This window comes from Propithecus coquereli, unplaced genomic scaffold (genome assembly GCF_000956105.1).
Source record: "Propithecus coquereli isolate 6110/MARCELLA unplaced genomic scaffold, Pcoq_1.0 Scaffold243, whole genome shotgun sequence".
Taxonomy (NCBI): domain Eukaryota; kingdom Metazoa; phylum Chordata; class Mammalia; order Primates; family Indriidae; genus Propithecus; species Propithecus coquereli.
The window spans coordinates 3,284,724-3,305,418 of NW_012147986.1; the positions used below are offsets into that span (position 1 = coordinate 3,284,724).

At 41.6% G+C, this 20,695-nt stretch overlaps 1 protein-coding gene across 1 annotated transcript in view; it reads right to left on the bottom strand.

Moving 5' to 3' along the window:
* Positions 1–8,061: 8,061 nt before the first annotated feature.
* The window catches only part of MXD1 (MAX dimerization protein 1), a 23,123-nt gene continuing 10,489 nt past the window's right edge, over positions 8,062–20,695 (bottom strand). Inside the window, exons 4-6 of the mRNA XM_012646471.1 lie at positions 11,747–11,861; positions 9,781–9,940; positions 8,062–9,506 (exon numbers count right to left, since the gene is read on the bottom strand). Of these exons, the coding sequence (XP_012501925.1) occupies positions 9,319–9,506; positions 9,781–9,940; positions 11,747–11,861 (463 nt within the window). The 3' untranslated portion in view covers positions 8,062–9,318. The remainder of the gene's footprint in view (positions 9,507–9,780; positions 9,941–11,746; positions 11,862–20,695) is intronic.

The window sequence follows — 20,695 nt, forward strand, 5'->3', positions numbered from 1 at the left end:
GTGACTTCCAAAATTACATATATTAAAATAAGAAAAATTTTGAATAAAAATCAAGGTCAGATAAAAGACTAGGAGGAAATTAGAACACGGTCTCACATAATTACTAAAGATGAGGTGTGAATTTGGCTTTGAACTTCCTGGCAGCCAAAGCGAGAAGAGAAAGGTGATCCATTTCATGATTCACTGTTTCCCTGAGGTAAACACACGCCCATGCTTCCAGGGGAAGCAATGGGATTCCTACAATGTGTTCCAAAAGAATAGTATTGCCTGACATTAAAGGATCTAAGTGTGGTGAAGACAAAGCTTAGCCTCACCCAGGTCCTAGCCTGATTATCTGTTTCCACTGATTCGTCTTCTGAGCCCCGTGCTGTCCCATGCCTTGTGTTAGTCTGAACTTGACTGGTACCTTTTTTGACAAAGGCTTTTAACTGCAAAGTAGCAAAGAATTGTGATAATACCTGCAGTTACTTGCGTTCACGTCGAAGACTTGCGTTCACATCGAAGTGTGTAGTCACCATTGATTATCTGGCTAGAGCTCTAGCTACTGTTGTTCTGAACTTGCTGTTGGAAAGATACATGTGAATGCTGGAACTTAAGGCATCTTACACTCTTCTGATGAGATACTTGCAAAATGCAGGCATTTTAGCAAGGGTATCTCTCTCTCTCTCTCTTTCTCTCTCTCTCTGAGCCACTTCCGCACTACCTGGGTTCTCTTTGAGGGGAGTCTCTGAGCTGCCCTGCAGGGATGGTGGGGTCTCACAGTTTGTTTGACTTTCTGAACAGTGCCTACTGGAGGTACCACCTGGAAAATGCTCCCCTCCTCCACTGCCAATGTCCACATTCTGTCCCTTAGTCACCCTCGCCTCTGCTCCTCCTTTCAGTTTAACCACTTCCTGCTCACTATTTGTTGTCTAAATAGCACAGTCAGAATGACATATTTGAACACTTCCCCACCCTCAGATGTAATTTTCCTTTCCAGGCTTAGTCCCTCTCCAGTGTTGGAATTTTGGATTGTGAACATCCAAGACACATGCCTGACAGTGCTCCAAGTTTCTTTCCTTGCCTAGTAAAATGATCATAATTGCTCACAGGTATTGAATGTCTTCTGCATGTCGGACACTGAGATAAGCTCTTTGCACACTTTATCTTACTTAATCCCCCCAACAGCCCTGGGAAGTAAGTGCTATAATTATCCTCACTCTACAGATCATGAAAATAGAGCTCAAGACACTTGCCCTGGTCACCCAGAGTGCAGAGGGTGGAGCTGGCATTGCCCCTTAGATCCATCTGCACCTGGGCATCACCCAGGACCACCTTCCGGTATCTAAGGGACATGGGCTCCTCACATGCCACGTGGCCAGCCCACGCATCTCTGCTGGTCAGAACTGGCTCCACTACTTCACGATGACAGTGCTTTCTACTTTCTGGGGGAACGGGGTCAGAAAGCCAGCAAGGCAAGACAAGAGCTTGTTGGAGGTTCTGTTTTTAACTAAATGAACTCCCCAGCAGATGCTGAGTCTCCCATGCCCACTGGGCCCTCCAGGAGTCACCCAGCCCGACCACTGAGGTGGCCAACAGGGTCGGCTGGGCCAGTGCCTTTCTCCCTTTGCCCCGTCCCTTGGGCCTGCCCAGGTGCCTTCTCTCTCAGGCCCACGGGTTTCCTTGAAGGCAGATGTGTTTCTGACATAGAGCTCCCTGCCTTGACAGTCATCCTCACCTCTGCCCCCAGGTGAGGCCAAGAGCATCCTATAAAAGGACTCCCACTTTCCTCCACGGCCTCAGTGGGCCTCTCTAGCTCCAATACCCACAGTCCACAATCTCTGACTTGGCGTCAGGCACACATGTACCCTTTGCTTCTGTGCCGGCTCTTGCCTCGGCCACCCCTTTAGATTGGATGGCCCAGCTGTCCCGCTATATCCTAAGCCTGTCGTCACCAGACATGCTGCCTTCACTCACAATGGGGAGGCTCCCGGAAGCACCAGCCAGTTAGAGCCTGCCCTTCCATCTGCCTGCAAGGGGGTTAATCACTCTGGCCCAGAATAAAGCTGCTTTTCCCTCTGGGCAACATGTTCACCCCTGGCCAGCAGTCAGCAGCCTCCTCTGTCTCATCGAGTCACCACAAGGATGCCCTAAGATGCAATGGCCCCAGACTTCTGCATGAAACAGAGTGGGCAGACAGCTGACTGGCCACCCAATTTGGACTGAGCCCTGAATACTTCCTGTGGAGACCCTGCCCGTGGGACCTTCGGCCGTTGGAAGCTGAATGTCTTTTGTGATGGGACGGCCCACGTGGGCAGTGGAACAGGGCCACCTTCCGTAGTCTTTGGCAAAGAGCCTTGGTGTGTCCCTCCTCATCTAAGTCATAGTAACATCTAAGAGGTGGACCAAAGTGGCCCTAGATGATGGGGACCCTGAGGCCTAAGTGGAAGGTGTGGACAATAAACCCCGGCTGGATAAATGAGTGATATCTCTGGGCCCCAAACCAAAAAGACATGGTACAGAAAGAACGTCTTCCTCTCAGAGCGTGCTGGCTTATTGAGGGTCAGCAGTGGGTGGGGGTGGGCGGGGTTCTTCTTCACAGAGGCACAGAGGGAAGTTAAGATTGAGGGGAGGACAATGACTCAGTAACAGTTTTGTGGGTTCCCAGTTTTCTGCTCCACTATGTGGAATCTAAGGCCCCCTCCATAGCAAATAGGTAGCCTCATTCAAAGGCTTCAAAAGGAAAAGATGCTATATATGGCACACTGATGACAGTGCGATACAGCTCTTGCAAAAATTGAGGCAAGGGAGTGTGGGGCTTGAGTCGGACTGCTGAGGTTTCCGGGCCCACCCCTCGCCAGCTCTGTGGACTTGGGGCAACATGTCCCACCGCTCTCTCCCTCAGTTTCCTCATCTGTAAAAGGGGGATAATGATGTTGCCCCTCAGTTAACCCCTCCCAGGGTTAACGCGAGGAGTCGCCAAGGCCCTGCAGTAGACCATGCAGCACTTAGTAAGCACCCAGTCAATGCGAGGTGTCACTATGACGTGGACCCATGCAGCAGAACAAAAGATACTTTTTCATCAGCTACTGTGAACAAAGTGGGGAAACTTTGGAAATAAGATGTGTCATCGTGTGGGGGAGGCTATCTTTACACGAAAGCTGTCTTTATAATTATCTATAGTTCAAAGCTTCCTGTCCTCAACCACAGTAAACAAGGCATCCCGATGCTCTGGCAGAACGCAGCTTTTGTCGGTGTTGCTCACAATTCTGTTTGGTGGGTTCGGTTTGGAGCCTGTCTGCAGTGATGGTTCCTAGACTCACACGTCCTAGAAGGGCCCAGCAAGTTGCTTCTATTTTTTGGAGAAAGCAGATGAGCTAGGCCACTTTTCCAAAGTAGAAGTACCAGAAAATTCCTTTTTCATCAGACCTGCAGGCTGAAAGCCAGTACAGTTACCTTTTAGGGCACCATAAAAACCTTTCAAAAAATTGTAGGTGGCTTTTAGAATAAGAAGTCACTAGTCAAGAAGGAGAAAGACACCTTTTTCCTTCCTCTCGTCTCTAAAACAAGCGCTCTCCTGGGCAGTAAGAACACAGTCCGCAGGGCGCACTGCACTCAGCAGACACCAAGGCAAAGACTTGAGCTCAGGCTCACACTACAGAGGCAGCGCCATGAGCGCGGGGATTTCTGTGCGTTTCGTTCATTGACGTGTCCTCACCTCTGAGAGCCTGACACAAAGCAAGCGCTCAGTCCGTATTTGTTCAATGAATAGATAAATGTAAATTAACCATAGGGGTTAATATGTAAAAGACCTAACATCCTAAACTGGGGACTTGTCTCAGTGAGTTGTGCGACTCACGAGGTCTTTTCCTCCACGTGTGTCTGGCACACCTTGTGTCCCAGCCCCTCTGGGCCACATCCCAGCGCCAGAGCTGGTCCCTGTCTGGAATACCTGGTTCATTGCACTGGCTGTCTTCTTTTCCGGTGACACTCCTTCCCAGCAAACACTCTTCCTCCGGGGCCCAGCTCGAATGCACTGCCTCTGTGATTTCTCACTTTCCTGTACAACTTTATTCCACAACTAACCACCTTGTATTAAATTGTGCTCATATCTTTCCCACCAGACTACGGGTTGCTCAAAAGACTGGAAAAGTCTTGGTGGTGCCTACAACCCAAGCACGTAGTCTGCATCATCAGAGGCTCCCTGACGAAGGGTGAGTCAGCTGAGAGTGCGTGAATGAGCAGGCGAAACGTGCAGACAGGAGGGTGCAGCAGCGGAGAGGATGGGACTGTGGCTAATTCTGACCAACAAATGGGCTCAACTGGAGCCACGCAATCTAAGTTCTCATCACTGAAGCTAAGGGCTGAAAACTTTTGGCCAGTGAATTTTCCATGACATAAGAAAAAAGGCCAGGTGTGGTGTCTCATGTCTGTAATCCTAGCACTCTGGGATGCCAAGGCAGGAGGATTGTTTGAAGCCAGGAGTTTGAGACCAGCCTAAGCAAGAGTGAGACACGTCTCTACTAAAAATTCAAATATTAGCTGGGTGTGGTGGTGTGTGCCTGCAGTCCCAGCTACTCAGGAGGCTGAGGCAGGAGGATCGCTTGAACCCAGGATTAAAAGTTGCAGTGAGCTATGATGATTGCCACTGCATTCCAGCCGGGTGACCGAGCAGGACTCTGTCTCAAAAAAGAAAAAAAAAAGAAAAAGAACTTCGATTAACTCAGTCTCATAAGAAAAACTATGAAAGGGTAAACTAGGATATAAAACATCAGGAAGAACCAAAATTTCTTTAATAATGAAATAATTTATTATTTGTTAACAGTTGAACAATACAGAAGTTTACATATACACAGCAAAGATTCTCTAAAACATGTAGTAGTTTCTAAAAATGCATGTGCTAACTGTAGTAAAAAGCACCATTCTCTATGGTCTTGACACAGGATTTACATTGGCGTCATATTTACATAAAGAAATAGACATCGGAAACAGAATTTCACACTCTTTCATCTGCTGCTCCCCTCTTTAGGCTGCGTTTACCATTAGGAAGATGGCCCCCCAAAACTGATGGTTAACAGCAATGTTCCAAGAGCACCAATTCTAGGGACAAGGGGTAAAGGCAAGTTTGGTTCTCAGGTAAAAGCTAAAATGAAGAATGCCCCCTCGATCCACCACCTCCCCGAGAATAAGAAATCAAAACTTAAAATCTGGATCGATCTTAGAATTGGGTGCTTTACTAATTCTCATTTTATAATTTTGAGAGAAGACAAAAATACTCAATTTCTTCAGCCATTCAATAGCTGAATGCCAGTCAATTATTTCTTTCAGAATACAAGAAAATCATCCATGTAATAAATAGTGATGATGAAATCATGATAAATCACATCTTGTACCCCACCCCCTAACCCAGTATCTTTCGAAACAAAACAGTTTACAGAGATCTGATCATGTAGAATGAGAAAAACTACCTCATCTAAAAGTGTCTTTGGGTTGTCTTCTCTCAAGAAGGGTTTTAAAATCAGGAGTAGCCAGCTACCTAAACATGCTGCATCAGAGTCAGACATAGAAAAATAATAGATTGACATGCAGGAAATTGCCTTTTAGCCTTTCACTATCTGGGGTTCAACACACAGGGAAAGGAAAGAGGGGCAGACAAAGGAACTTGGGGAAACAAAGAAGAAACAGAAAAGACCAAGATCTGGGGGAATAAATAGATTATAAAGCACAAAGAAAGTGGTATTCTTGCCAACACAGTATGGTAGAAAAACCTAAACAATAATGTGTGTGTGTGTATATATATCTACTTTTCAAAAATAGGTTCTCTCTTTAAAGGATGGGGAAGAGGCAAGGAGAAAAACATCCACAAAATGCATTATCAAGCCCCAAGATATTGCCAGACAGTTATTTTGAGCATCACAATCCTACCTAGTTTACACTTTTTTTCACACCCCAGCATTTGCTCTTGGCCACTTTAGGGATGGGGACAGAGACCCACAGGAAACCCAGGTGAGGACCCTTTTTTTTTTTTGGTAGAAAAAATAGAAGTTAAATGAAAATGCCCACCTTAAAAAACAAAAACAATACAACAAAAAACACTCAAGTGCTGATTGCAGAATCAGGGACTACTTAATGCTCAGTTCTGAATCGACACTGAAATTATTTTAGTCTTAGGTTGACAGGGAGAATTTAGGTCCTGCTCATAAATGTGATGCTCTTTGAATCACTAAACTAGCCTTAGCTCTGTGACTAGAGAAAGGAGCAAGTTGCTACCAGCACTTGAGGAATTCAAGATCTCTGCTTAGCAAAAAAAAAACAAAACAAAATAAAACACCCTGGGTGCTCGGTCCACCATTCAAAGCCAACAAGGATGGAAAGCTATGTTTTCAGGGATGTTAACAGAAGCACATATATATTTTCTCACTGCATGAAATTAAATTGGACTGCGTGCTCTTATTTTCCCACTTGCATTATGATGGTATCAATAAGAGTGCAGTTTAGATTTCTTTTTAGCTTTTAAAATCAACTTTCACATAAAAATATTCATGTGCCTATATTTATACACATCTATATTTACGTACAATTGTCAAAGTCTTAAAGGCTGGGGTTTATGTTTGCCCATCCCCTCCCCCAAACAACCCTAATAGAAAGGTTTTCATTTTGCTTAAAAAGACAAAACAACCAAAAAGACCCTATAGCTCTTAGCAGTCACGCTGGTGGATCAGTGAATGAGAGAGGACAGATTGGCAAATCAGGGCTGCCGATCAGCCACGTGGGGAAGGGGAGTAGCTGCCTTGGGCTGAGTTTGCTGGTCCTGAAGGTTATAGTTTTGGTTAGAGAGAAGCCTGTCTAGCATGCTGACTTGGTCTACCTTGAGCTCTAAAAGTAATGTCTAACCCTGGTGTCAGTTTATCACAAGTGCATTAAAAATATAGAGATCTATCAAGTTCCACATTTATATGCTATCAAATTGAAAAGGACCAGACAAACAGTGCAAAGGTCAAATAATTACTGTTTTATATTGGGACAGTACATTTCATATTTCAACCAAAAGACAAAAATGCAGTTTAACTCAAAGGCACAACAATTAAAACACAGAAAATAATAGCATCTCTCAGATGCCTTATTTCTAAATTAAACAAAGAAGTACACACATTTTGTTCCCTTCCCACCCCCAATGCAAGCCCATAAGCTTTCTCCAAAGTCTTGAGTCTTTGATGCCATCCAGCATCCAGCATCGTGGACTTGTGAGGCGCTTGGATGTAGCAGTGAAATAAAATACTCGAGAGGTCTAGCGAATGGCATTCAAAAGGGACCTCAAAGTGCAGATATATCTTTTTCAAACGTGTTACAGGCTGAGCTGGCTCTTTGAACACTATCACTTTGCTTAAATTCAGGAAGCAGGCTTTAAAAATGCAAAAGGCATACAAGTTGTATTTCAGTGCAAATCTTTAGCTGGTTATTGGAAAAGATTCCAACAATTAAAAAAAAAAATCCTTTGTGTCACCTGCCCCTCTCCCCACCCAAAGCTGAAATGAAGAAAACAACAGAACAAAACAAAAACAGAAGAGTTACAGATGACTTTGGAATCCACTACTTCTAATGAAAACATTTTTAATACGTTAAAGAATAATCTAAAAAAAACTCCACAAAAGTAATCTTGCTTTGTTTAGCTCGCTCTTCATGTATAGGATGAGCTTCCATGTAGAGTGCGTTTGAACTTTGACTTTCGCTGTGTGCAAGGCGCGGGCACCAGGTGAGCCACAAGGCTGTGGTGTGCTAGTGACAGCAGGCCAACAGCGGAGCGGGTTGGCTGCCCACTGCCGAGTCAGCCGTTGAGCCCTTAGGTCGCAGTGCGTCTGTGGATTTTAGGAATGTTCTCATCACTTTGTGACACACTCTGCTTCAGCATCACAGATTTTACAAATGGTTCAAATTCAATGAAAAAGATTCGCCAGAGGCTGAAAACATCAAGACCTCGAAAATATGAATGCAAAAATATTAAGGGGAATGAACCAATTTTGTAGATACCTACATACAAAGTTTCTAGAACATCTATAAAAGCACAAAGTCATAAGAATTTATTTTCCATTACATTAGTTTATATAAAATGAATAAATAGTATTTATAGATTTAATGTGTCTTATGTACATATACATGTGCTCTGTTTTAGCTTAAATAAAAATGCTACAAAGTGGGAGACCACTTAAGGGAAAAATCAAAACCAAAAAGAAAAATCAGCCTTTTAAACTATCAACCCAAAAGCCTCCATAAAGAAGTTTCTGGGTGTGTCCAAAAATAATACGGAGAGGAGTTCTAGTAACACCGTACCATCCCCTCCTGTTCACCTGCAACATAGAGAGTAGAAATGTGGACTTTTTCTTTCACTGATCATGGCCACTAGCTCAGCTAGTGCCAAAGCTCAGTTATTGCTGAAAGTTAAATAGGAAAATATATTAGAATTGGACCAAATGTCACTTATTTGGAAAAAAAAAAAAAAGAGGCATAATCACTTTGTGTTAAGTGGGAAATGGAGATCTCATTTATCTCTGAGGTAGGAAAAAAAAAATGTTCCAGAGACAAGTAGCATTAGCAAACTTTGAGGGGAAAATGTGCCTTGAGATAGCGGTACACAGCAAGGTCCCAAGAATATCGCACAAAAATAGATTGTACCGTTTTGTTTGTGAGAACAAACAATTTGGAACTTTTATAAGCTGTGCAACCCCCAAAGACACGCTATCAAGGTGTCCGTTTTAAAGTGAGAAATACTGCTCCCATCCACATGGGCTGTGTGGGAAGGGGGTGTTTTCCAGAGGTATTCCTGACTTCCTCACTGGGGGTGAGGTCCATGGTTAAGTGTTCTTAAACGCCGCTTTCAAAGCTTACTTTGGAGTTCTGAGATCAGGATCTCAACTTTAAAAGTTTGTTTCCTTCAGTTTCCTAAGCACAAGACACACTTGGACAATCCTCCTATGCAAGTAACATGGTAAGCCAGAAAACCGTACGAAAGGTCTGGTGGAATACACGAGGACAGTAAAGAAGAGGGAAACTGCTGAGATGTGAAAATTGCTTATTCGGTCTAAGAATTCTTGGGTGCTTCAAATTGATTGGAATGTACAGTCTCTCAGAGACGAATTTTTATGGAGAGAAAGAGAGAAGCTAGTGGATGCAATCAGAAACCCACAATCCTAAGCACTTCCTTGGAAACGGTTACAAAGGTGATTTTGGTAAAGGTGGTACACTGAAGTTTACGTGCAAGGGCGTTGTGGGCAGGTCCAATACACTACCTAATCAGCTCCGACAGGGATAACCTTCGCGGAGGCAGCTGCAGCAACCACTCTCTTAGAGACCGAAACACATCTTGCGACTGTCCTGGAGCTTTATTCTCTTGATGCTGGCGCTGGAGTAGCCCTCGTCACTGCCAAGGCTCTGCATGCTGCCCCGCTCGTCAGAATCACTCACACTGCTGCTGCTCCAGTCCAGGTCACCCGTGAGATAGTCTGTGCTCTCCACGTCAACATCGATCTCTTCTGCAGGGAGGACGAGAGAGAGACATTGATGGAGACGCTATGCAGACAACTCAGGCTAAAAACCAAACCTACCCCAACCAAACCCTTCTGTGGACACTGTCATCTAACTGTTACTGGGGAAGAGGAACTTATCACCAGAGGTCACACTGCTCAACTTCTCCAAATCACAAGCAAGTTCTAGTTCCTTCTATGCCCTGCCTCCTGAGAGCAGCACAGGTGGGAGAGGACAGGGAGGCAGGGAGAGGAGGGCTGAGAGCACAGCCGGGGGGCTCACCCCTGTCCGAGTCGGAGCGCTCCGAGGAGACGGTGGAGCCGATGCTGTCCATCCGGATCCTCTCGATGCCCAGCTTCTCCAGCTGCCTCTTCAGGTGTCGCTGCTCTCGCTGAAGCTGGTCTATTTGGTGAACGGCTTTTCTGTCACAATCTTCAAGTTTCTGCAAGTCAAAGGGGTAGTCGTTGGAGCCCACAGGGAGATTTCTAAATTGGCAATGACCCCGTATCTTCCCCTCTAGTGACAAAATGTGCCAGATTTCCTCAGAAGCCATTTGGTGTGTCACTTGTCAAGCTTCTCTCCGAGACAGGAAGTTGACTGGCCAGTGACTCCTAGCTTCGTCTAACTTCTTCAGCATCCCCAACGCTGTGGTACTTGTCCTGTCACGAGGATTCTGGGGTGAGCTCTGACACGCTGGTATCCTGGCACCCTTCAATTCTGGTATCGAAACAACTGCAGGCGGCAACCCCCAACCTGGTCTCCCTGTCTGCAGTGATCCCCTGAAGAACTCATCCCTCTGAACTAGAAAAATGCACATGATGGGAGCCTAAAAAACCCACTTCCATTTAAAATTATGTTTATTCAAGTACGTGTCCCAATTACACAAGCACTTTTTTGTGTCTTGCCAAATTTCAATTATCAATTAACTTCTGTTTGTTAGCAGGAAATAACAGTCCCTTTTGAAGTCCTGATTTCAATTTGTCCAACAGAAGAGCTTAGAAAACACATTTCCATAGACTACTCGTTTTTATAAATCTGCCCCCTAGCTTCTCATATTCTTCAGATAATTAAGAAGATCGTTTAAATTGTAGCTGTTTTACTTTAAATAGAGGTTCTTTTTTTCCCAGAATTATCATGTATGCAGGCTACTAACCATAATTAAAGTGATATTTGTCCAACAAAGATATGACTATCAAAACATATTGAACAGTGATTTTGGCTGTGGTGCTCAGGAGTTTGAATGCAACTCACCTGATTCTTTGCTATTCCAGCTGCACACAGAGGGTCAACTCTGCACTAGACACTCTGAGGTGCTGGGGATACAAGGTGAGCACAATGACCCAGGCCCCTCCCTGGTGGAGTCTACGGTCTAGTGATGGACACAACCCAATAGTCATACAAACCATTGTCAAATATCAACTGTGACAAGTGCTAAGAGAGACAGACACCCAATGACAAGATGACCTGTTATAGGAAGGAGGTGACTAAGTCAGGAAGGTCAATGAAGTCTTCTCAGAGCTAGCAAGACTCGCGCCGAGATCTGAAGGATGAGTAGAAGTTAACCAGGTGAAGAAGGGAAAGTGTACTAAGCAGAGGGAACAGCAAGTACAGAGGCCCCGTGGTAAGACAACATGACAAGTACAAGAGCCTGCAAACGTTGCAGAGAGGGGATGGATGGAACAAGACGATACTACAGAGGCAGGTGATGGCCAGCTCAGGCAGAAACTGGGACAGGCCCAGTGACAGAATCTATCCTGAGACACAGAAGAATTTTAAACAGGGTAATGTGTTGATTTGAGCTTTGGAAGGACTGTTCTCAGGAAGCATGGAGAGCAGATCAGAGGGGGTCAGAGGGATGTAGGGAGGCCTCTGAGGATTTTAATGCAGTACATGATGGTGGTATGAAATGGAAGTAGACCAGGTTTTGAAATATTTAGGTCTTGGAGACGGCTTAGATATGTATGGGTAAGAGCAGGAGCTATTATATCAAGGACTCCTGAGTTTCTGGCTTGTACAATTAGATGGAGAGCTGGATGGACCATTTAACTTCTGGTACATGAGGGTGAGAAACAGTCATTTGGGTTCTGGACATGTTGCATTTGAAGTGTCTGTGATTCATCCAAAAGCCATGTTGGAGGAGTTCAGAGGAGAGGACTGTCTGGAGATACACATTTTCTGATCCTCATAACAACAGACAAACCCTTGTTGGACAGGTAAAGACAAAGAAGCATCCCAAGGATACGCTTACCTTTATGTGCAATTTGGCTTTTGTTAATAAACTCAACGTAGTGTGTCGACTTGATTCTGGCCCAAGTGGCACTAGCCCCTTCAACTTCTCCAGGCACAAGCGAAGATGAGCCCGTCTACAAAAACAAGATCATAGCAGCATTTGAGAATTTCATAGTAGGCTGGAAGGCACCCCAGAAAAGAATGAATTCTAAAAGAGTGTGAAGTTGCCCAGGCTCAGTGATGGCAAATGCTACCAATAAACATATTTTGAAACCAGGTAACTCTGGTGAAAACCAATCAGAAACAAAATCCAGGGTTTTCTAAGTTAAATCTATTTATAATACAAGTGCTGGGATAGGAAATAATATCTGCTATTATTAGGCACATTTATCAGGTTATCTCCAGGTTTCTGGGTTACAATGTGACCTACTGAACATCCAAATCAGAAACTAATGACATGCCAGGGTTAGAATCCTTTTAACCTGTACTTCTCTTTGTAAGAGACCCCATTCAAAACCACTAAATCACTGTAACTATATCATTGCTGTATACGGTATCTACACATATGAATGACATACAGATGGTTCCTGATTTATGAAGGTTTGACTTACCATTTTCACTTGGAGTATTAAATGTACTTTTGACTTATGATATTTTTGACTTACAATGGGCTTATTGGGATGTAACCCATCATAAGTTGAGGAACATCTGCATGTGGATAGTTATTAATTGAAGCTTTATTTGTAATAGCAAAGATTGAAACAACCAATAGGGAACTAGTTAAATAAATCACAGTACATCCACACAGTGGAGTACTATGTAGCTTATCAAAAAGAATGAGAATGTGCTCTATGTATTGTTAAGAAAGATCTCCCAGATATATTAAGTGAAGAAAAGCGAGATATCAAACCTTGAGCACAACATGCTATCTTCATGTAAAAATGGAGGGAAAACAAGAATCTATATTCATAGTTTCTTGTATATTCACAAAAACTCTGCAATGATATCATAAGAAACTAATGACAATGGCTGGGCATAGAGATGGCAGGGAACAGTCAGACAGAGATGAGGAAGGAAGCAAGGGGAGTTTTCACTGAATAATTTTTTATACTTTTTAGTCTTGAAGTGTGTCCGAGTGACACAATGGAATACAGTTGGGAGAGGGAGAAGAACTGGATGAGGAGGAAGCCACAGCGACCCACTGAAGACAGAGCACAAGAATCCCCATAATTTTGGAAATTTATACTTAACTGAAACTTGGTTTGGGCTTTATTCTAGAACCTAACAGATTCCATGATTATAAGAAACAGCCAAATTTGGAGTTTTTGCTTAAGTCTACTGCTTCCTTAAAGCCTTCCCAAGCCATTTCAGCTCACAGTGATTTCTCCATTTTCCAAGCACTACTTACCTGCTTATACTACTCATTGGGAAGTTTGCTGCACTGCCTGCGTTGTTCGGCATTTGTTACTTTACCATTCATCACAAACTCCACAGAAAGCTGGGGCTGCAGCTTAATCACTGCTGTGTTGCCACACTGCCTCACACACACACATGCACGATAACGTCTGCGGGATGGATTATGTCATCTATTCAACTAGACTTTAAGCTTTTGGAGGACAGAGTCCATCTCTACAACATCTCTGCACCTTCAGCAGTGCTCAGAGTCAGGAGTTTGGATTAATGTTCATTGCCCACACATGATTACCTGGAGCAGAGCTCCCTGGAGCCTAGGAGGCTACTCTCCAGCTGAAGTGGGAAACAATGCAATGCCTTATATGCTTGCCCTTTTATCCTCTTAAGAATTTTACTTTAATAGCAAAAGTTGGGAATACAGACCAAAAAACACAAAAACTGCTTCAGAAAGTTGTTGTAGGGCAGGTGACTATGCATGATATTGATGTAGGAAGTCAATTCACACTCTACACCAAGACTTCAGGATGTTCCCCTAAGGCAGATCTAATAATTGTTGTTTAGACAACCTTCTGAGCCCCCTGCCCCATCTGCTTCTGAGCCTCCTGTCTCATCTGGATCATGAGGAAGCTGTCCTAGATTCTCCAAGGACCTTCTAAGTCTTGACAAGCTAGAGGAGCAGAGCATTCACTTCTGAGCTAGGAAGATGTAATGGAAGAAGTACATTATTATTTTATAAGACTTCTACTTCCTCTGAAAACCTGTCCATGTGGAAGAGCCACAAGCAAAGACTCACATTAGAAGTTGCTCCTCCCACTACTGCATGGGGGTAAAAAAGTAGAGCCTATGTATAAAACGTACTTGTTCACCTTTGATAATATTCTTCAAAAAAAGCCATGAACAAAGTACTATCTTGGGTAGATTAAAAAAAAGGAGCCACAAAAATAGATGTTATTAGTAACACTATGAGAATGTATAATCGGTCACTTACACAGTTATCCAACTTACTTCTCACTGTAAAGTTTACAGACTAATTTTCAAATTAGGAGAAAAAGTTCAATAATTAAAATTATATTCAGACATTTTTCAGCCTGCTTGTTATTTGCAAAGACTGCATGATTCAGAACAGTGTCATATTGGTCCTTTTATGATATGGGTTTATATACAGATATGAGTATGTAAATTTTTTAGGAAGTTTGTCTACTGATAAAAATACAATAAAGTCATTTTTCGATGCATCATCATTTCTCATTTTACAGGAGTCTAGTCCAGAAAGTGCAATTTTCACTACCCAAATGTGGGTTTCCAAAGAACACTCCCAGTTGTGAAACTAGAAATAAACCATTTGACTAATTCAAGTTGAGGGTTATACTTGTTCATTCAGTGTTTTCTGGCCTAATTCTATGAAAATAGGACCAGAGTTTTTTCTGGATTTTTGTAGAGATCCAAAGCCAACTCTGTCTTTGGCAGTGTCTGCCTTGGCCTTCTCCAGTGCCTCCCTGCTCAAGCCTGATGGCTGCCCTGCCCACACGCCACCACCTGCAGACACATGCCCATACAGGTGCCTGGACCAACCATAGGAGAGGGATGAAGTATATTAAGCAGATTCAATTCTATCATATAGCAGTGAAATTCAATCCCTGGACCAGATAAGAAAGCAAACAGACTCCTCTATAACAGCTCCCACCGAAGACCCTGAGACATACGCACACATACACTCACACTCACATACTCTTGGCATCTAGAATCCTTCTGCCAGCCCTGAGCACCCGTGGAACTCCCAGACACAAAACAAGCAGAACAAGCACCCATCTCATCTCTCCCTTCTCAGTCCTGGCTATTCCCCTACCCTAGTTTCCCATTTTGAACCAGGTCTAATTTCCCTTTGGAGAACTAACTGGGGTTTTGCCACATATCCTCAACAGGAAGCCACCCAACACCTCAATCTGACCCCTCCACTTGGCTCTCCTCCCATCACATCATCTTAAGATAGTTTTGCCAAGAGCTACCTCCCAGCTCCCTGGCCCCGGATGCCTCTTCCTTCTGTGCTGATCCACGCTGCTTTGTCATGAACTTTGACAAACTTCACCTGCTGACTCTTCAGAAAGATCACTTCAATTATTCTGAAAGGGCTGATATACGTTTGGTCTACAGTAGCATAAAGAAAACCAATCTTTGATCTAAACAATAATCAGTAATGCTCAGAATTAAGTGTGGCCTATAACTAGTAATAACTAATTTACATACAAACTATAGATTCTCTTTAGTAAGTTTTAAGTACCCCACATTTTATTTTTAATTTTTTTCTAATATTCTGAATCTGTCAGTTGCTACACAACCAAATATTAGTGTAGTGATTAAGAATAAAGGCTTGGGAGCCTGGCTTTGCTCCCTTTGTGACCTTGAGCAAATTTCTTATCTCCTTGCAGCATCGGTTTCCTCATCAGGAGAGTGAGGATGACAATGCCTACCTGAGAAGGCCCTTGTGCATATTAACTGAGATGAGGTACGGTCAGGGTCTGAGTATATGGTAGCAGTTATTCTTTCAATCCTAGCTTCCTTTGTAGAAGGATAATTACTGTGAGCAAACACAGATAATTATAGCACTATAATATTCCTTTAACAATCAATAGGGAAGTAAAAAATGTCCCACTAGGCAGAGAGAGGCTATCTCATAAAATCCACTTCTCTGAACTTTTCCTTAAAGAAAATGGACTTTTGTCATTAAAATCATTAATGGGAGATCAAATCCATTTTCAATGGAAACACTGATATTGCTTATGCTAAAGGTACTATTTTTTTTTTACATTTAAAAAATCAGCAAGGATTTTACAAAGCTAATGAATGCAAAAGAAAAGATTCCTTCATGGCCCCTCACATAATGTAGAGGCAGGGGTAAAGAGGACTCCAAGGTTGGGAGGGAGGCATCTGCTTCACTCTCACCTGCTCCAGAAGCAAGCGTTCTGCAGTGCCTGGGCCTCCCTCCTGCATCTCTACTGCAGTGGCCAAAGGAAAATAAAAACAAAGGAAAATATATATTGACCTGGGAAATTCAAGTACATCCAGACAACTGAAAATATCTCATATGCTACACTTTCTTCTTGCTATTGTACATTTAGGAGCAAACTAAAAACAGGTTGCTTAGGCTCGATGGGAAGAAAACTATTAATATAAAACTTTGCTGAAAGACACAAGAAAATCTGAGTAAATGGAAAAAATAGCACATTCCTGGATAAGAACCTCGAAGTAAAAAATGTCAGTGTTTCCCAAGTTTATTTACAAATTTAACACAATTCCAAGGGAAAAAAGCCCAATTGTATTCTTTTTAATGCTGAGAAATTAGTCTAAACTTCATCTAGAAGAATAAATGTGTGAGACACTGCCAAAATTTTTGAAACAGAAGAATGAGAAGGAATGTGCTGTACCAGATACTAAATTGTACTATAAAGCTTCAATAATTAAAAACAGTATAGTACTAATACAGGAACAGACAGACAAATCAAGTGAACAGAATAAAAAATCCCCAGAAACAGACCTAAGAATAGATATGTATGTAGCACATAAAGCAGATAACACTGTAAATCCTTGTGAAAAGAATGGATTATTCAGAAAATGGCAAGGGAGTGAAGAGGCTAACATCAAAATAAATTCCAAACAGATTAAAGATTTAAATATAAAATATATTCAGATACCACATAGTTCTGTTGTTAGCTTTCCTTAACTCTTGCCAGCCATGTATTGTGGAAAGCTAAATATCCAAGTGAAGGAAGTTATTAATGAAGATGGCACTGGGCTGTTTGAGACACCACCTCCTACCAGAGCTTTGCCACTGACAGAAGGCACCTGGGCTAACCACTGTGCCCTTGGACAATGCTGAATGCAGCCCTTCTTATTTCTGCCTCCAGATCAAGCCTCCTTGATTCTATTCATGTCTCTCTCTCTCAGGCTGGTAGATTTGTAAATTGGGGAATAGATTCAACAAAAAGAGTAAGATTATAGGTAGATGGTGTTATCTGTAGATTGTACCTCCTGAATTTAATATGCTACCCCTAAAGTTCTTCCTGAATTAGATATAGTCAAGACCAGGAGTGGAATCAAATGAGGGGTGTGTGTATGCTTGAGGGAAGCACTGTTATTCGTGATTATTTTTCCTTATTGAAGGTATAACTGAAATTACTTACTCTCTCAGATTTTCACAGCAAAGTATATGGCACAAAAAAGAATTATAAGGTCAGGGTAGAGCACACAGGATAGCAGCCAGTTAAGAGAGCAGATAAGTAATTAGGCTCACAGGTGGAAATCTTGACACATACACTTGGTTCATTCATTCATTTATTCCAGTAGCATTTCTCAAAGGATTATTATATGCTGCTACTCTCCTAGATCTTGAGATATAACATTAAGACCAAGTCCCTGACTAAATTTTAAGTACTTCAAAGGCAGAGTGGTCAAACGTGCAAATGAATTATGCAGAATGCTTTATCTGCGCTACCTTCAAACCATGACAAATATCAGCTCCCACTTCAAGTTCTAGAATGGGCTTCCCTTTGCCCTCTACCAAACATGTCCTTTCTTTTCCCTCACCCACTCACATTTTGTCTGGCTTAAGTTCTCCATAAAGCTTTTCCATCTTTCATAACCTATCATAACCTTCTTTTCCTTTCCAAACAGATCACATTCATTCATTCACTCATGCACTGAGGACTTATGTATCTAACCCTTGTGTTTCTTTCATTACCAAATAATGGAAGAGACTGTGTCTTCTATTTCTTGTTAACCCATTGGAGCCTAGAAATAATAACTCATCTGAAGACACACTGACTTAAGAGTAGAACCTGGTATCTTTGGTAATTCATGTCCCTTCTCTGAGTAAAGTGCTACTTAAAGAACTTGATATACTTGACCTTATTGAGTACTAGTTTTTCATTAAAATTGGTACTGAGATTATTAGCCAAAGAAGATAGAGTAGCCTATTTTAACTATGAGGTTCACCATTTTATTTCCTGTCTTGGCACAGACTTAGCCAATTAAATAGCATCATAAATCCTATAGGATAATTGCAAGTTGAATAAAAGTAATTTTAGATATAGGTATATATGAGCTGTATAGTAAGAAAAAGGGAGTATTAAGTATAGAGTAAGAAGAAACACATCTTATTAACTGGTCAAAAAATTACTCCCTAAAACTGATTTAATATCACAAGAGATTTTGGGTTGAGAACAAAGCCTTACTGGGTTAAAGAAAAATTCCAAGTGAAGGCTAGAAGTCATGCTTTGAGGGGAGAAAAAAAGAACTTTTCTTCTTTTTAAAATGATCCCTTTATAAACAACTGCCAAATGCATCATTATTACCAACCTAACTGGAACCCTGAAAAGTGTTGAAGGTTTCTCACAATTATGCTGATAAATCTTTGTAGAAAATACAAAGATAGTAATATATTCAGTGAATAATGCATAAATAGCAATTAACAATGGCTACATTTTGAAGATATAATATCGCTTTTTAATTAAAGTATAAAATACAAAAGTTACCTCATTAATATTTTCTTTTCATAGACTGATTTTTAAATATAAAATATATATATGTATTATAATTAGTACTTGTTGGCTCTATTTCACTGTTTGACTATTAATGCCTGTGACAAAAAAGTCAGAGAGTACACCCATTGCTCCAGCTAGGAGATTGGAAATTGGTTGAATAACCAGCATATGTCTCTCTCTAAGTCCTTTTGAGGGCAGGTGCTGTCTACCCAGGAGGTATAGTGCAGGAAAGACAGATTCTAGTGGTACAAATCTGAGTGCTCCTCCACACCATCAACATAGACTGGATTTGCACACTGATCCCTATATTCCTTATTCATAATAACCCTTATCCCATGTGGCAACAAATGTGGATTTGTTACAACATCCTAGAGTGAAATCTGAATGTGGTCAAGGGAGTTCAGAAGCAGAGTAAGAATGATGCAAGGCATACCACAACTCAGGCCCATTGCAAATGTCAGGCCCCAGCCCTTCTTGGTCATTTGAAAAGTCAAAACCCAAAAGAAACAACTACAGGAACCTGCAATCAATCGGAATACTCTGCCAGAGAAGACCTGACTGAAATGGTTTCTCATGCCAGACTAGATGCCACTGAAATACCGTTTGACCAAATGGAAATAACAGCTTAGCTCAGACAGCTAAGACAGACAGCTCAGGCTGTCAAGTCTTCCCCACAAAGCACACACAAAGATCTTTTGTTATAGGGTCAGAAGACTCTGGCAGAGGTAGTCTCTCGAGACCAGCTGCCTAATTCCAGCAAGGCCTGCATATGTACCATTCCAGAAAAATGGGTGTTTACTATTAAAGGAGATGCCAGAGCCTTCTTTTGAAAGAGTCCATTCTAGCACCTGACTCCTGACCTACTGGCTGCGGCTTACATGCATTCACTCAGTCTCCATTTGCTAAAGAGCTTATTGAAAGGCATTTAAAGCAGAGGAATTTCCAGCTAAGAGAAAGAAACAGAATTATCATCAATAAAGGGCACATAACAACAAAAGATATTTCCTACATTCTAACAATAATCATTTAGTTGACTACAATGGGAAACCAACAGGAATCTAAAAACACATAAACCAGGAATACCTTTTACAAGAAATGTATAAGACCTACCTAGAAACACTATAAAACTTTGCTTAGAGACACAAAAGAGATCTGAATAAATTAAAACTCACATATCCTTCCTTCATAATAACCTGGATGAAAAGACTGAATATATAAGCATGAACTTTTTAAGGTTAATATATATTAGAATTATGCATTTTCAATTTTAAAAATCCCAAAAGAATTTGGAGTATAGGGGATTGATTGATTATAAAATTTGTCAGGAAAAATAAACTGGTGAAAATAGCTAAGAGCATGGAAAAATAAAAGAAGGAGAATACAAGGAAGAGTACACATTTGCTTTTCCAGATCCTGAAATTCATGATAAAACCTCAATGATTAAAACACTGTATACTGGGCATAGGAAGAACAGATGGTTCAATGGACCAGAAGAACAAGTCTAGAAACAGACTTCACCATAAACAAGAATTAAGTATACACCAGAGGCAGCAACTTGAATCAGTGAGAATAGACTGATTCCATAAAGGCAAATGGTAAACTGGATAATTATGTGATGGAAAAAGGGACAATATCTTTCATATATATCCTATTATGAAATCTTTTTAAAATAAAAAGATAAACTCTTCAGTAGAAAATTGGGCAAAGGTTATTTAATAGGTAATTCACAAGAGTCAAAGACATGAAAATTATTCAACTATGCTAGTAATATAAGAAACGAAAATTTTAAAAAGTTGCCTGTGTTGCTGTTTTTTTTGTTTTGTTTTTTGTTTGTTTTTACTTATCAAACTCATAAAGGTTTTAAGTTACAATATAAACTTGTCAAGATATAAGGAAAATACTGCCTGTAACCTGCCTGGTGGGCAATCTTGCAATCAATATCAAAAACCATAAAAACGTGTATACCATTCATTCCACAGCTATAAATTTATCCTAAAAAAATAATTATGATGCTGGAC